Here is a 16807-nt window from a genome sequence, read left to right on the forward strand (position 1 = left end):
TGATTTTGAATCGGCCATAGTGAGTGGATTCAACTGAGTTATGGAATTTTGTTGTTGTATATGGCTAAATCTTAAAATGCATAGAGATATACACTTGATGTTTGTTAATGAATTATATTCTCAACTTGTTGATCAGGATGGAGGAAGCCATTCCACTGTGACTGAATATTCTGAGGTTGGGATCTCCAGAACCAGAGAGCAACAGTCTCCGAAATCTACAGACGCTGCAATGGAGGTATGCATCGCTTGTGCTTTAAAGCTAAAGTTTGTCTGACTTCAGCCAATTGTTCGAGTCTTGAAATATAGTACACCCAAGCCCAGCTTAGTGGGTGTGTGTCAGGTTTTACAATGATTGTGGGGACCCCGTGAAGTTATTTATTTTGTTTTTAAAAATACTATTTAATAACCTGTTTCATCATGAGTTTATTGAAATAATAACAGAAGTTGTATATACCCTTAGTCTGAAATAATCTTCAACATTACCAGCCACTGCAGCTGTTAATTTGGGAGACGTTTAGGACATGTCGGGCACTGATGTGGTCCCTAACACATTATTGTTTTCATTAAACCTCAAATGAATAAAATGCTAGTCAAAAAGAGAACAAATGCATCACGATAAAAGTGATTTTGAATCGGCCATAGTGAGTGGATTCAACTGAGTTATGGATTTTTGTTGTTGTATATGGCTAAATCTTAAAATGCATAGAGATATACATTTGATGTTTGTTAATGAATTATATTCTCAACTTGTTGATCAGGATGGAGGAAGCCATTCCACTGTGACTGAATATTCTGAGGTTGGGATCTCCAGAACCAGAGAGCAACAGTCTCCGAAATCTACAGACGCTGCAATGGAGGTATGCATCGCTTGTGCTTTAAAGCTAAAGTTTGTCTGACTTCAGCCAATTGTTCGAGTCTTGAAATATAGTACACCCAAGCCCAGCTTAGTGGGTGTGTGTCAGGTTTTACAATGATTGTGGGGACCCCGTGAAGTTATTTATTTTGTTTTTAAAAATACTATTTAATAACCTGTTTCATCATGAGTTTATTGAAATAATAACAGAAGTTGTATATACCCTTAGTCTGAAATAATCTTCAACATTACCAGCCACTGCAGCTGTTAATTTGGGAGACGTTTAGGACATGTCCGGCACTGATGTGGTCCCTAACACATTATTGTTTTCATTAAACCTCAAATGAATAAAATGCTAGTCAAAAAAAGAACAAATGCATCACCATAAAAGTGATTTTGAATCGGCCATAGTGAGTGGATTCAACTGAGTTATGGAATTTTGTTGTTGTATATGGCTAAATCTTAAAATGCATAGAGATATACATTTGATGTTTGTTAATGAATTATATTCTCAACTTGTTGATCAGGACGGAGGAAGCCATTCCACTGTGACTGAATATTCTGAGGTTGGGATCTCCAGAACCAGAGAGCAACAGTCTCCGAAATCTACAGACGCTGCAATGGAGGTATACATCGCTTGTGCTTTAAAGCTACAGTTTGTCTGACTTCAGCCAATTGTTCGAGTCTTGAAATATAGTACACCCAAGCCCAGCTTAGTGGGTGTGTGTCAGGTTTTACAATGATTGTGGGGACCCCGTAAAGTTATTTATTTTGTTTTTAAAAATACTATTTAATAACCTGTTTCATCATGAGTTTATTGAAATAATAACAGAAGTTGTATATACCCTTAGTCTGAAATAATCTTCAACATTACCAGCCACTGCAGCTGTTAATTTGGGAGACGTTTAGGACATGTCGGGCACTGATGTGGTCCCTAACACATTATTGTTTTCATTAAACCTCAAATGAATAAAATGCTAGTCAAAAAGAGAACAAATGCATCACGATAAAAGTGATTTTGAATCTGCCATAGTGAGTGGATTCAACTGAGTTATGGAATTTTGTTGTTGTATATGGCTAAATCTTAAAATGCATAGAGATATACATTTGATGTTTGTTAATGAATTATATTCTCAACTTGTTGATCAGGATGGAGGAAGCCATTCCACTGTGACTGAATATTCTGAGGTTGGGATCTCCAGAAACAGAGAGCAACAGTCTCCGAAATCTACACACGCTGCAATGGAGGTATGCATCGCTTGTGCTTTAAAGCTGCAGTTTATCTGACTTCAGCCAATTGTTCGAGACTTGAAATACAGTCCAGCCCAGCCCAGCTTAGTGTGTGTGTGTCAGGTTTTACAATGTTTGTGGGGACCCCGTAAAGTTATTTATTTTGTTTTTAAAAATACTATTTAATAACCTGTTTCATCATGAGTTTATTGAAATAATAACAGAAGTTGTATATACCCTTAGTCTTAAATAATCTACAACATTACCAGCCACTGCAGCTGTTAATTTGGGAGACGTTTAGGACATGTCGGGCACTGATGTGGTCCCTAACACATTATTGTTTTCATTAAACCTCAAATGAATAAAATGCTAGTCAAAAAAAGAGCAAATGCATCACGATAAAAGTGATTTTGAATCGGCCATAGTGAGTGGATTCAACTGAGTTATGGAATTTTGTTGTTGTATATGGCTAAATCTTAAAATGCATAGAGATATACATTTGATGTTTGTTAATGAATTATATTCTCAACTTGTTGATCAGGATGGAGGAAGCCATTCCACTGTGACTGAATATTCTGAGGTTGGGATCTCCAGAACCAGAGAGCAACAGTCTCCGAAATCTACAGACGCTGCAATGGAGGTATGCATCGCTTGTGCTTTAAAGCTACAGTTTGTCTGACTTCAGCCAATTGTTCGAGTCTTGAAATATAGTACACCCAAGCCCAGCTTAGTGGGTGTGTGTCAGGTTTTACAATGATTGTGGGGACCCCGTAAAGTTATTTATTTTGTTTTTAAAAATACTATTTAATAACCTGTTTCATCATGAGTTTATTGAAATAATAACAGAAGTTGTTTATACCCTTAGTCTTAAATAATCTACAACATTACCAGCCACTGCAGCTGTTCATTTGGGAGACGTTTAGGACATGTCGGGCACTGATGTGGTCCCTAACACATTATTGTTTTCATTAATCCTCAAATGAATAAAATGCTAGTCAAAAAAAGAACAAATGCATCACGATAAAAGTGATTTTGAATCGGCCATAGTGAGTGGATTCAACTGAGTTATGGAATTTTGTTTTTGTATATGGCTAAATCTTAAAATGCATAGAGATATACATTTGATGTTTGTTAATGAATTATATTCTCAACTTGTTGATCAGGATGGAGGAAGCCATTCCACTGTGACTGAATATTCTGAGGTTGGGATCTCCAGAAACAGAGAGCAACAGTCTCCGAAATCTACAGACGCTGCAAAGGAGGTATGCATCGCTTGTGCTTTAAAGCTGCAGTTTATCTAACTTCAGCCAATTGTTCGAGACTTGAAATACAGTACAGCCCAGCCCAGCTTAGTGGGTGTGTGTCAGGTTTTACAATGTTTGTGGGGACCCCGTAAAGTTATTTATTTTGTTTTTAAAAATACTATTTAATAACCTTTTTCATCATGAGTTTATTGAAATAATAACAAGTTGTATATACCCTTAGTCTGAAATAGTCTACAACATTACAAGCCACTGCAGCTGTTAATTTGGGAGACGTTTAGGACATGTCGGGCACTGATGTGGTCCCTAACACATTATTGTTTTCATTAAACCTCAAATGAATAAAATGCTAGTCAAAAAAAGAACAAATGCATCACGATAAAAGTGATTTTGAATCGGCCATAGTGAGTGGATTCAACTGAGTTATGGAATTTTGTTGTTGTATATGGCTAAATCTTAAAATGCATAGAGATATACATTTGATGTTTGTTAATGAATTATATTCTCAACTTGTTGATCAGGATGGAGGAAGCCATTCCACTGTGACTGAATATTCTGAAGTTGGGATCTCCAGAACCAGAGAGCAACAGTCTCCGAAATCTACAGACGCTGCAATGGAGGTATGCATCGCTTGTGCTTTAAAGCTAAAGTTTGTCTGACTTCAGCCAATTGTTCGAGTCTTGAAATATAGTACACCCAAGCCCAGCTTAGTGGGTGTGTGTCAGGTTTTACAATGATTGTGGGGACCCCGTAAAGTTATTTATTTTGTTTTTAAAAATAGTATTTAATAACCTGTTTCATCATGAGTTTATTGAAATAATAACAGAAGTTGTATATACCCTTAGTCTTAAATAATCTACAACATTACCAGCCACTGCAGCTGTTAATTTGGGAGACGTTTAGGACATGTCGGGCACTGATGTGGTCCCTAACACATTATTGTAGTGCTGCAACGATTAATCGATTAACTCGAGTATTCGATTAGAAAAAAATATTCGAATTAAATTTTGTTGCCTCGAGTATTCGTTTAATTGAAGTGGCGTTGTAATGGTTTATTTTGAAAGTGTTTGCATTTAGTTTTATTGATTAGGGTGGATACACTGCCCTCTGGTCTGCCTCTTTTCACTTGGCTGAATCCAACTGCTCCCTGTTAAGACCAACGTAAGTTAAGTTTTTGTTTGAGCTAATGTTTTTTAATGCATTCATAATTTAGTTTATAGGTATATTTCGGCGTTTTTTGTGGGAATATGTGTCTGAACCATTTGTTTAGAGCATTGTAAAAAAAACTTTTGTAGCATTTAAGCTAGCGGACTTTTCTATGTAAGTTAGGTAATTATTCTTTTGTTTTTCAATTTCATATTTCAAAATAAATTTATGCCGTTTGAGGCTTAGCTCAGGTATTTTAATTTTTTATGTTCCTTATCCGATTACTCGATTATTCGAACTAACTAGTCCATCGATTAATCGACTACTAAAATCTTCGATAGCTGCAGCCCTACATTATTGTTTTCATTAATCCTCAAATGAATAAAATGCTAGTCAAAAAAAGAACAAATGCATCACGATAAAAGTGATTTTGAATCGGCCATAGTGAGTGGATTCAACTGAGTTATGGAATTTTGTTGTTGTATATGGCTAAATCTTAAAATGCATAGAGATATACATTTGATGTTTGTTAATGAATTCTCAACTTGTTGATCAGGATGGAGGAAGCCATTCCACTGTGACTGAATATTTTGAGGTTGGGATCTCCAGAACCAGAGAGCAACAGTCTCCGAAATCTACAGACGCTGCAATGGAGGTATGCATCGCTTGTGCTTTAAAGCTGCAGTTTATCTGACTTCAGCCAATTGTTCGAGACTTGAAATACAGTACAGCCCAGCCCAGCTTAGTGGGTGTGTGTCAGGTTTCACAATGTTTGTGGGGACCCCGTAAAGTTTTTTTTTTTTTTTTTTTTTTTTAAATACTATTTGATAACCTGTTTCATCATGAGTTTATTGAAATAATAACAGAAGTTGTATAAACTCTTAGTCTGAAATAATCTACAACATTACCATCCACTGCAGCTTTTTATTTGGGGGACTTTCAGTACTTCCTGGCTCTCCTGGGGTCCATTGCACACTATATTGTTAGCAAACAAAATGGATAAAATACATCAAGATAAAGCGACTTGGCATCAGCTATACTGAGACAGTCAAAGTGATAAAATAAATGTTCTCATGGATTGCTAATGCTTAAAAATTGGTAGAAAATCTGTAGCAAGTACAGTGAGGTGCAGAAGTATTTGCACTCCTTGTGAGTTCACCCCTTAAGTAAATAGAGGATTAAAATGTCATTCATAGATGCATTTCCACTTATGGAGATATAGTTTAAAAAAATAAATTTAAAAAACGCAACTGGCATTGTATGATTTTTCTATAATTCAATTATAATTTACTGGGGTTCATAAGTATTTGCCCCCCCCCCCCTCCCCTGAGAAAATCAGTGCTAATGTATAGTGCAGAAGCAATTACAGAGGCTAGATGCTTTCACATATGGAAACGGGGATTTTGGCCCATTCCTCCACACAAATCTTCTTTAGATCTGTTGGGTTTTCAGGCTGTCGTTGAGAAACAGTTTCAGCTCCATCCAAAAATTTTCTATTGGGTTTAGATATGGAGTCTGGCTTGGCCACTCCAGAACCTTGATGTGGTCTTTCCCCAGCCACTCCTCGGTCAGCTTGGCTGTGGGCTTTGGATCATTGTCATGTTGGAAGGTCAGGTGGCGTGTGGGTGGTTTCTCATGGAGTTAACCTGGACTTTTTTTTTTCAAGGTAGACTGACAACTCTTTGAATGTCATTACTAGGGCTGTCCCAAACGACGAGCTGTCCATTTACCTCCATATTCACTTCAAGCCGGTAGATTTTTGTTTCCAGTACTGCTATCTTCTGGAGCAGTTTGTGGCAATCATCCATTGACAGGGGAGGCATGTTGCTGCTACTTAGCTTCCGTTAGCCGAATTCCTCAGTTCCAGTCGCGATAAGGCAGGCTTGTGTTCCAGTAAAGACAAAAAAGCACTCTAAAAAGGCTCAAAAATGCTCAAAAAGCCTTTGTTTAAATATAAACAAGATTAAAAGAAAATTGCAAGACTTGCTGAGTAATTTAGAGGTGATTAAAAATGATTAAAAAGATGATTGAAGCATGAGAAGCAGGAGCAAAGCAGAGAGATGTCTGCAGGGTAGCGAAGCAGCAGGAAGAAACAAACCCAAAAACATAGTAACCTTTGCTATGTTTGGAGGTCATTTAATGTTGTGAATCAACCGTTAAAGTTGATAAAATTGCTCCCGTTTTTGCATTAGTTCTCTTCTGTCTACTTTTGACATGTGAAAATTTTAAGATTGTTTCATCCTTTAAAGACGGACTCAAGTCAAGATTTTGCAGATTAAGGAGTATTTTAGATAAAAAGTTGCTTAGGTTCGCTCGGAAGGTTTACTTCAACAGAGCCTTTCTGAAAAGTTTACTGCTCTAAAATGGCGGCTGTTTACGAACGCTACTGCGTCTGTCATTTCGCATGTAGTTCTATATGCATGGGTTATCTAGGCGTAGATTGTATGCTGTCGGTTACAGTCAGGAAATATTTAACCCGCCTAGCATCGCATTTGCTACAGCGTCTCAACAAAAACTCTTCCCTCTCCGTGTCTGACTTTTCTCGCGTCATTCAACCAACGTATCAACGAACATTCTCGTTGCAGAAACGGTGACCAAATCCGAACGGATGAAAAAAAAAAAAAACGTAATGCACGAAAAATGTGCAGATTTTGAACGTAACGTACGGCTTACACATTTAAAAATCAGTGCTCACTTGTACAAATTACGACGAGACCGTACAACTTGACAGGTATGAAGAATTAAAGTGCACCGTCACAGTTAGGTTGTAGCACTCTGTAGCACGGGACGTCCAACTATCAGTGGTCAGGGCGAAACTATGTGCTTTAGCAAAATCATCTTCGATGGCTTTGCTTGCCATTTCATAAATGTTGGGGATTAGGTTGTTGGAGAAATATGTCCGCGAGGGAACAATATAACGCGGGTCAAGCGTGGCAAATAAATTAACGAAGCCCGCTGTGTGTTTTCACTGGTGTCATCTTTGGGGTTGTCCTGCCCTGAGAAAGTGATATCTGTGTGAGAAAGTGATATCTGTGGGTGATGCCGGCTGAGGTGCCGGAGTCATGTCATAAAAGTGTTGCCATTAGCATGGGGAACAAGCGCTGAACAAAGCTTGCATTTTTTTTCTCTCAATAGTTTGTCTCCCTCCGCATTGTAGTCCACGGGGAAACCAAAATGTTGCCACACCGAAGATTTGAAAGACGCCGGTGCTTCCTCAAAATTCGGTCTCTCCACTCCTCCGCTCCCCATCGCTATTTGTTTTCTTTCTTGTTTCACTTACACTTCTCTCGTAAGCGCTCTCTGCTTCTATTACACAGGTGCTTGACAGCGATCCGACATTTACTTGCGGGGCGGGAATTTCTCCACAGCGGTGCTTCATGTCACACACAGGCACACAGAGGCCGATCAATTCATTCCACAAGCGTTCAGAATACATTAATTGCAAAACCGAAAAGGCGCGGTTCATAAAGGCGTATTGAACCGTACTGGGCGAACCATACAGTTCGGCTTTGAACCGCAAACCGTTGCACCACTAGTGACTGCGCTTCAAGTGTTCGTTCATAGCCGATGTGCTACCATGGTATGTGAGCCCAGCTTAGCAAAGAGTACACACGGTGGCACCCTCCATATTTTCCTTGAAATAATTCCAGGCTCTGGCTATTCTGGTCCGGTTTTTGGGCTTTTTGCCACTTTCAGGTGTTACCAATTCTGCCCTTTTGGTAATTGGCGGTGTTTTTAACTCCTCGCCGTACTGACAAGTGAACCAGTGATTCACTTGGTTCGTTGTCGTCTGTTCGTCTGATTTCCTCCTCCGGAAGGCGGCGGCGTGCATAAAAACACCGAGAGGCGTCGGATAGCTCTTTAGATACTTTTATTGACCAAAACAAAAATGTGGGGGATGCAGCCACTCAACTCCGCGATACCCACAAACTTTTCCAACTCCCTCTCTCTCGCTCCCTCTCTCTCGCTCGTCCACTTTCTTCCTATTTGCTCAATCTGACATTGGCGGTCACATTGAAATAACAGCGGCCCCCTTGGAGGTGCCAGTAACAACCGCTTGCATCGCGAGCGCCCGCCATTCTAAACTTTATCCGCATTAAAAAAATTTTTAACCCGTCATTACCCGTCGACGCAATTACGTCATCGATGACATCGACTAGTCGGGACGGCTCTAGTTATAACTATTGCTGATTCTCAGGGGTACAAATACTTATGAACCTCAATAAATTACAAACAAATGAAAAAAATTACACAATGTGAGTTCCGGATTTTTTTAGATTGTCTGTATAAGTGGAAATGCATCTATGATTGAAATATCAGACCTCTACCTATTTTGTAAGTGGATGCAAATACTTCTGCTCCTCATTGTAAATATTGTCAACCTAAATCTCAACTTGTTGACAGGACGTACAGTTGAATTTAAGTGAATCTCCGGAATTTGAGATGTCAAGCACCACCGAGCATTCCTCTCTAGGACCTACGAAGTCAGAAGTGAAGGTACTTTTTGTTTTTCAATGTTGGATATATACCGTTTTTGATATTTGTGTGTAGACCTCTTTCCTCTGTGACAGTATTCAGCAATTCATGGTTTCTTTGTTCTTTAGAAATTGGATTCAAACCATTCTTTTCCCATGGACAAAAAAAACCTGCACAATATGGGTTTGGTTAACTACACTGATTCTGATGAATCCCAGGAGCTATCCATAAATCTTTACCAAAGTACTATCCCAAAGCTCAGGAGAACTAAATGTATGCAGGTCAACAGCACACTTAGCCGTTATCAGGTATGTATTAGGTAGAAGTGTGCAAAATTTCCGATTCTTAGATTATTCGCGATTCGGCCGTGGAAGATTCGAGAACGATTCACAAACATCCAAATTCCGATTATTGAAATATGCCAAGTAAAGCAGAAGTACGACACACTCAGCGCGCCGCGCGGTCTTCGGTACGCAATTAGGGACGGAGCGAGAGTAGCTAAACATCATGCTTCTCATTACCCGGCCCCTCGGGTAACGCCAATGCTCAACTCACGGCTCTAGCTCAACTCATGCTACGAGATAAAAAAAAAAACCAACAACATACCTGACTGCTGCCGAAAAGCTGCTACAAGCCACATTATGTTACGGTAGATATCATTTATATAGGACTAGATGCATTATAGCTTCGGTATCGTTACCAGCACATCTAAAAAAAAACTAGATGCGGGCGTTAGTAACGGCCGCCATCTTAAAGCAGTACACTTCCCTGCAAGGCTGTTGTTGCGAACCTTCCAAGCGAACCTAATTAACTTTTTATCTAAAATACTCCTAAATCGGTAAAATATTGACTTGAATCTATCTTTAAAATAGTTTTAAAACTTTTACATGTTGAAAGTAGACAAAAGAGAAATTATGGAATAACAGGAGCAATTTTAACAACTTTAACGGTTGATTCACAACATTAAATTAATTGAAAGTAGTTTAAAGCTGCTGATATAGAATGGGGACTGGAGTTTTTTAATTTACTGTTATTTTTGTATATTTGTTTACTGCTATATGTTAACTTGATATTGAAACAGTAGTTTGGTTTAGCCTGAGAGGATTTTTGAACAATTTTGGAACTAATGTACAAAAGTAATTAAAAAAAAAAAAAAAAAAAAAAAAAAAAAAAAAGAGTGGGGTGCATCAATAATCGTTTTATAATCGAATCTGAGCCTCTGAATCGTAATCGAATCGTTAGGTGCCCAAAGATTCCCAGCTCTAGTATTAGGAATTGTGTTGAGTCTTTTCATTGGTCGTCTGCCTTCTTTCCTTTATAAGTTTTTTTTTCTAGGTGGGAAATGAAATTGACGGTAATGGAGAGCTTCTTTACTCCACCTCAGAGGACAGTGGAGATGAATATATTCCAGGCACAAGTGAGGAATCAGATGAGAGTGAAGGTTTGCAATGTGTCGACTCTCTCGTTAAGAAGGATATCATCAAAGATTTGTTTCACCTTACAAATACCTCAAAAGCCTCCTCGATGCCATCTGTTATGCACGTTGATGGACCATCTCCTCAGCATATACCCAAACGTCAGTCCACCAAACGGAAACAAAAGTCACCCAAAAAAGGAAAAGGTAAGTTTCCTGAGATGTTTTTAATGTTGATTTCAATGTTTATTTCTCTAATTAACTTTTCAGATATACTGTATATATATTTTCATTTATTTTGGAAATGATATTGTGATGTGCTAGTACATTTACAGTGCTTGGGCTAGTTGACTGTGCACTACGCAACAGCCATATTTAGAACAGCGTGTCATGGACTAAATGACTTGACTAATTTGAAACAAATTTAATGATGAATGTTTGTTTTTGTAAAGGTCGACAACCGGTTAAAAAGAAGCCATGGAAGAAAGAGGTCTTGGCTGTTGAGAAGCATATGATGTCATTCATCACTACCTGCCGTGTTCCACGGAAGAGCGACTGCGATGACTGCCTTAAAAAGGAACAAGTAGCACTCAAAAACAGGCATTGGTCAGCAGTAAAATTTTACATTAAAAACAAGATCACAGATCTCAAAAGGAGAGTTTAGGGGGATGTAGGGGTTATATATGGTGACCCTTTTTATATTGCTATATGTGCTTTGTGACCATCTCTACAGACCTCCGTGAAGTTGCCCCATCAGATGAAAATTTATATAAAAATGATGGCAATAGTTTGTGCGTTTTTTTTTTTTTTTTTGTGTCCTGCTATTGTTGCAATATTTCTCTTATAGGTTTGAGGTCAATCAACCTCCCATTTTGATTTAAAAAATGGTGTCAATTGTTTGTGCTGTAAAAAATTGTCGTTTGTGCTGCGATCGTTTTATAGATATTGAGATATTAATTTCGAGTGAAGACGTCATAACTCCCATGGCTGACGGAGCTTATCAACTCTCAATAACAGAGGGCTGTCCAAACAACTAGCACGAACGTATCAGGAACGAATGGCACTTCTGGTCCAATTTGCGGTTAATGAGGAGCTGAGGGTGACGTCATCACTCGTAATTCAAATCTCAAGCCCCCCCATTCACTACAAAATGGACCCGAATTCGTTTCTGCTCGTTATTGACACCCTCATTATTGAGACTTGATACGCTCCGTGAGCCATGGGAGTTATGACATCCTCACTGGAAATTAATATCTAAATATATATAAAATGATACCAGCATAAACAACATTTTTTACAGCACAAATGATTGACATTTTCATATAAATTTGCGACTGATGGGGTGGAGGGACTTCACGGAGGTCTGTACAGATGGTCACAAAGCACATATAGCAATACACGAAGTGTCGTCCTTTTTTTTTTTTTAACTTCTGTGTCATCCTTTTGAAGTTGTGCTGTGGCAATTGGGGTTCTTGCTTTTGCCAGTTTGCAATCGCGCTTTAGAAATTGGGGATCGTGTTGTGGCAGGTTGCATTCGTGCTTTTCTTTTGCAAAGTGTTTGGTCTTTTGCATTTTGCCTCACACCTCTCGGCCATGGTAGATATGCCATTGATAGTTAAGTTTGTGTATAACTGTTTGCACTTGTTTCGTCTGTTTTGAAGCGATACAGCAGTTAAGAGAGAATAAAGACGATGACTTACCTTGTGCATGTTGCACTTCACTGTTACTGGCTAAAACTTTTCGAACTATAACCCCCCCCTTCGACTTGCGGTTTACGGTCAAGTGTTGCCTATCTATGGATTTTTAGAACCTAAAGTGCACTCCTGCGGCTAAAAGTCGAGTGCAGCCTATGTAAACAACCAATTATTTGTAAATATTGCTGATTGTTTGAACCCCAAACTTTTGAACCGTAGTGTACAGTCTGAAATTCCAGTAAATTTTTATCCAACATAAGGTAGAATTTAAACTGTAAATGTATCGTAATTAATGCAGTGATATACAATGATCCCTCGTTTTTCGTGGTTAAAGGGGATCCCCCCATTATAATCGAAATCGGCGAAGTAGATGTGTAGCTTATTTACATTAAAAAAAAAAAAAAATCTTTTTTGTGTGTGTTCAATGCTTTTACTCAGATTTAGCATTGGAAAGAGTATAGTTTACTATAACAGTATAATTCTTTAAATTCTTCATTGACTGAGTCCTCTCAAATCAACTTGCTGTTTAGCAAGCAAATATCAGCGATGGACTGAGGGCGCAATGTAGCGAGGGATCACTGTAGTTCTTATATGGCTATGCAGTGATTTATTTGAGCAATGCTAGAACAACCTGTGCAAAGTTACTACAGAAATTGAATATCAGAAGTCCAAGACAAAGAATAACTTAATGCCAAGAGGAAAAAAAAAAAGTTTTAAGGCACATTCCATTAAAATATTATGTGTCAGTTTTGACACATCAATGGTCACTGAAGAAAATGCACATATAAAAAAAACTTAATACTACCTGGTCAATTAGTAGTTTTACGGCATGTTCTTCGGGTGACATAGAGTGGTTCCACAAAGTCACAATGATCTGACATTTGTGTGGGTGGTGTGCATTATTACCGTCCCCAGAAGTAGGCATGATCTGACGTTTTTCTAACTGGTACCCAGAAAGGGAGAAAAACAGATGGTGTGCATAGTTACTGACCCCAGAAGAAGGTATGATCTGACATTTGTGTAAGCGGTACCAAGAAGAGAGGAAAAAACGGTCAGTGTGTAAAGTTACTGACCCCAGAAGTAAGTATGATCTGAGGTTTGTGTAAGCGGTACCCAGGAAGGGATAAAAAACAGGTATTGTGTATCGTTATTGACCCCATAAGTGACGAAAACGAAAAAATGTCCCCATAAGTCGGTCTGTAGTCAGGTCGATGCCTCTATACTTTGTCTAAATGGAAATTTAAAGTGATTTTTGCATTGTACAATTTTCGAGGATGCTCCCTGATTTTTTTCAGCTCTCTACGACATTCAGAAAGGGTGGTCCCCATAATGCACGGTCTTGTCAGGTGTCCCTACAATGACAGAAAAACAAGGCTGTGTGTGTGTGCGTGTGTAAGCGTGCGCATTTTTCTGTCCTACCTAGTGGAGAAGTAGATGCCACATCCTTTTTGACTGAATATTTACAGTTATATGTTGAAAATTAGCGTTTTTTATTGTTTCCCATCATTTTTGTGGGAAATTCTAAATCAGGCTGCTTAGGACAGCTATGCTTTTGACCGTCTCTAAGGTGCTAGTCACATGATCTGTTCAAAAAATAATTTTAACCCATTATAATTTTTTTTTAATGTTCATTTCATTCATTTCTGTTGTTTTATTGCTTTGCAACTTTTATAGACAACATTTTACGAGCAAAGTCTTAATTTTAAATTCATATATAGGAAAGTCAATTACATGCAATGACATTTTTGGCCCCCCCTTAATCTCGTGTCTATGTGTAGGATATTTTTTTTTGGCCCCATATAGGACAATCAGCAGTGTTAATTTCCACATATGCCATTTGCTCATGGTCTTGCAGACTCGAGCATTCTTTCCAGTCGGCTACAGCGTCCCTCGTCACGCTTGCCCCGAGTCGAGGAAGAAAAAAAAAAAAGGTCAAAGCAATTTATATGTGACACATAGACTTTGATCGCTTTGCTATCGCCGCGGGGCCGAACCTGCTCCTCTCGCCGGTACCGCCGCCTTCACTGGCATGAGCTTATTGACACAGACAGATGACACACACGCGTGCGGAAGCACGTCAACTGCGTTTGACATGAGCATGGAAGTAAGTCGTGACATCCAGCTTTTGCTTTGTCTTTTTGTGTATTTGTGTTGAGCATCAAGGTCAATATAATTCTTTTTTTTTTTTTCTAATGCAGGTAATTTGATCTCGACAGTGATCTCGCCAAGTAAACTGAACTAGTAAACTGAAGTATTGCTGTATTTTTAGTGACTGCATTAAAATGTCAAGCGCAGAAAAATGAAGACATGGCAGATTCACGACCGGCACACAGTAATAGAAGATGTGCCCATATATGGCTTTATTTATTGGACACATCTGTGCAGGTTAGGAGTGACATGAAGAAGGCGGTAGATTTGCGGGAAAGACCAGGAGGCACAAGCTGCCTTCATGAATACCCATCATGCCAATTCCACTGTGATTTACAGTGCGCGCTGCCAAATAGAGTGGAGGTGTGCCAAATGACCTTCACACACACATAGGGGAATTGTGCATCTGAAACATGTTCACTGAAGAGGTTAATTATCATCATATGGAATAATGATGGCAGTGGCAATAAACCTACTGGGCATAAAAATTAAATCATTGATGTAGTTTACTCAATAGTTTAAAGATATAGGACATGTGACAAGATGTAGTTGATGAAGTAAAATTTTCTCAGCTATCTTGAAATGCTAGTGAGCTTTTGCAAGGGCAGTGTATGATGTTTGGGCTCAGTCTTTCTGCTTCTGGCTGTTTGTGGACAGCATGCTGTTTGCCTGATGAGCCCAGATGTTGAGTGTCACCACATTTTCAAATGAATGGAGATCGTTTTGCTTTCTTTTCAGATCAATTGAAGCTCCAAATATGTTTGTGTAGAATTTTTCATTGCATTCATGTACAAAAACAAACAAACAAACAAAAAAAAACATGAAGGGAAGTGTAAATTATATATTTGTGGATGACCAACGTTACACTTTGGAACCCACAGTCGAAAGCTTGCGCCTTTCCATTTGGTTTCACCGCCGCCATCAAAACGCCACAGTTGCCAGCTCCTCAGTGAGGAAAGTAGCTATTGGCTGTCCTAAAACTCGCTAGAAGTCATTAAATGACATCATAACCTAACTTATATAATTGGCAGTTTACATGTAATTGTAATGGAAACTCAACGAGAGAGGAAAAACGTCGCGGGAGAAGCAAAAAGTGAGTAAAAAAACACACCAAAAAAGTAGATTTATCATTAGTCACTTTTGACAATAAAAGTCACCAGATTTAGCGAGAAAGTTGCCAATTTGGCAACACTGGTCCTAGCGTCTGAATCACAGCCAACCACATGACATTCCTGGAAGTGGAGCTACACCAAAAATGCAAAGAATCAAAGTGACATCACCCAATCGAAATAGTTTTATACTTACCACACAAAGAAAATATATTGCAAAAAAACTTGCAAAGTAACGATTCTTGCTTATTTTTTGATCATTTTGACAGTGGCATTTTTCAGTAACACTTGTGTGAAATCTTGCAAAGAATCAATGGGATCGCAGCCAAATGGCTCTGAAAAGTCACAGAAGCTTCAAAGGTAGCGTACAGTATATTACATGGTAAACAATATTTGTGGCTGTAGCTGACACTGTAGAGGAGTAATAAGTTTATTTATGTAGCAAGAATTTTATGCGTTTTGTTGCCGTAAGCGACTGTCAAGTTGCGTAAAAAAATAGACCCAGGTGTTGTGTGTGTACATCTATGTATAGTGTATCACAAAAGTGAGTACACCCCTTGCATTTCTGCATTTCCCCTCCCATTTTATCAGACCATAGGACATGGTTCCAGTAATCTATGTGCTTTGTTGACATGTCTTCGGCAAACTGTTTGCAGGCTGTCTTGTGCACCGTCTTCAGAAGAGGCTTCCTCCTGGGGTGACAGCCATGCAAACCAATTTGATGTAGGCTGCGGCGTGTGGTCTGCGCACTAACAGGCTGACACCCCCCACCTCTTCAATCTCTGCAGCAATGCTGACTGTAACGAGTCACATCACATTTTGGAGGGAAAATGACAAGCAGTACTCAATTCGGACATTTAGGGATGTATGTAGTTTCTAAGGGGTGTACTCAGTTTTTTTGCTAGGGGTTTAGATATTTATGGCTATATTTTAAGTTATTTTGAGGGGAAAATAAATTAACTTTATTATTAGGCCTGTCGACAATAACGCGTTAACGACCATGATTAATCTGGAAATATTAATGCATTAAAAAAATAGAACGCAATTTACCGCTCACACTAAGTTTGCCACAACTCCCTCCCTTAGTCCCACACGGTGATGTTTAAATTCTCCCAGCGGCAATGCAGGACAAAATGCAGCCAGCCACGATGAGTGAGGATGATGACCCAGGACTTCTTCATGGCAAATTCCATTTTAAAAAGCTGCCTAATGGAAATCTGGATAAAACAAAGTTGTTTGCACATACTGCTGTGATGAACTGTCCTTCCATCGAAGCACAACCAGCCTAAAGTACCACCTTCGGGCAAAGCATATCTTCGCTAGTGTTAGCAATGACGCTAACACCGCAAAAACAAGCCGCAGTCATCAAGCTACACTGGCAGAGTGCAGACTCGGACTTGTCAACAAATGACTACTGCTATCACTAGATGGATAGCCAGAGACTGTAGACCCATTAACTTAGTTGAAGATAAGGG

The 16807-nt window shown here is 38.9% G+C and overlaps 1 protein-coding gene across 2 annotated transcripts; it reads left to right on the forward strand.

The window, feature by feature from the left end:
• Positions 1-2074: 2074 nt before the first annotated feature.
• Positions 2075-13433, forward strand: LOC130905121 (uncharacterized). Of its 2 annotated transcripts, none has more exons than XM_057818167.1 (5): positions 2075-2101; positions 8896-8988; positions 9096-9275; positions 10303-10588; positions 10834-13433. In XM_057818167.1, exons 1-5 carry the CDS (start codon positions 2096-2098, stop codon positions 11043-11045), a joined length of 777 nt encoding a protein of 258 aa, XP_057674150.1. In that variant the 5' UTR covers positions 2075-2095; the 3' UTR covers positions 11046-13433. The 2 variants fall into 2 exon arrangements, with proteins under 2 accessions (XP_057674150.1, XP_057674149.1); XM_057818166.1 differs by lacking the exon at positions 2075-2101 and adding an exon at positions 5069-5146.
• The last annotated feature ends 3374 nt before the right edge of the window (positions 13434-16807 follow it).

This window comes from Corythoichthys intestinalis, chromosome 17, assembly GCF_030265065.1.
Source record: "Corythoichthys intestinalis isolate RoL2023-P3 chromosome 17, ASM3026506v1, whole genome shotgun sequence".
In the NCBI taxonomy this organism is placed as follows: Eukaryota; Metazoa; Chordata; class Actinopteri; order Syngnathiformes; family Syngnathidae; genus Corythoichthys; species Corythoichthys intestinalis.

Excerpts from the sequence above, each read along its gene's own strand:
- LOC130905121 (XM_057818167.1), top strand. Across the intron at positions 8,989-9,095 it reads CTACGAAGTCAGAAGTGAAG|AAATTGGATTCAAACCATTC; the intron begins GTACTTTTTGTT and ends TTTGTTCTTTAG. Across the intron at positions 9,276-10,302 it reads GCACACTTAGCCGTTATCAG|GTGGGAAATGAAATTGACGG; the intron begins GTATGTATTAGG and ends TTTTTTTTCTAG.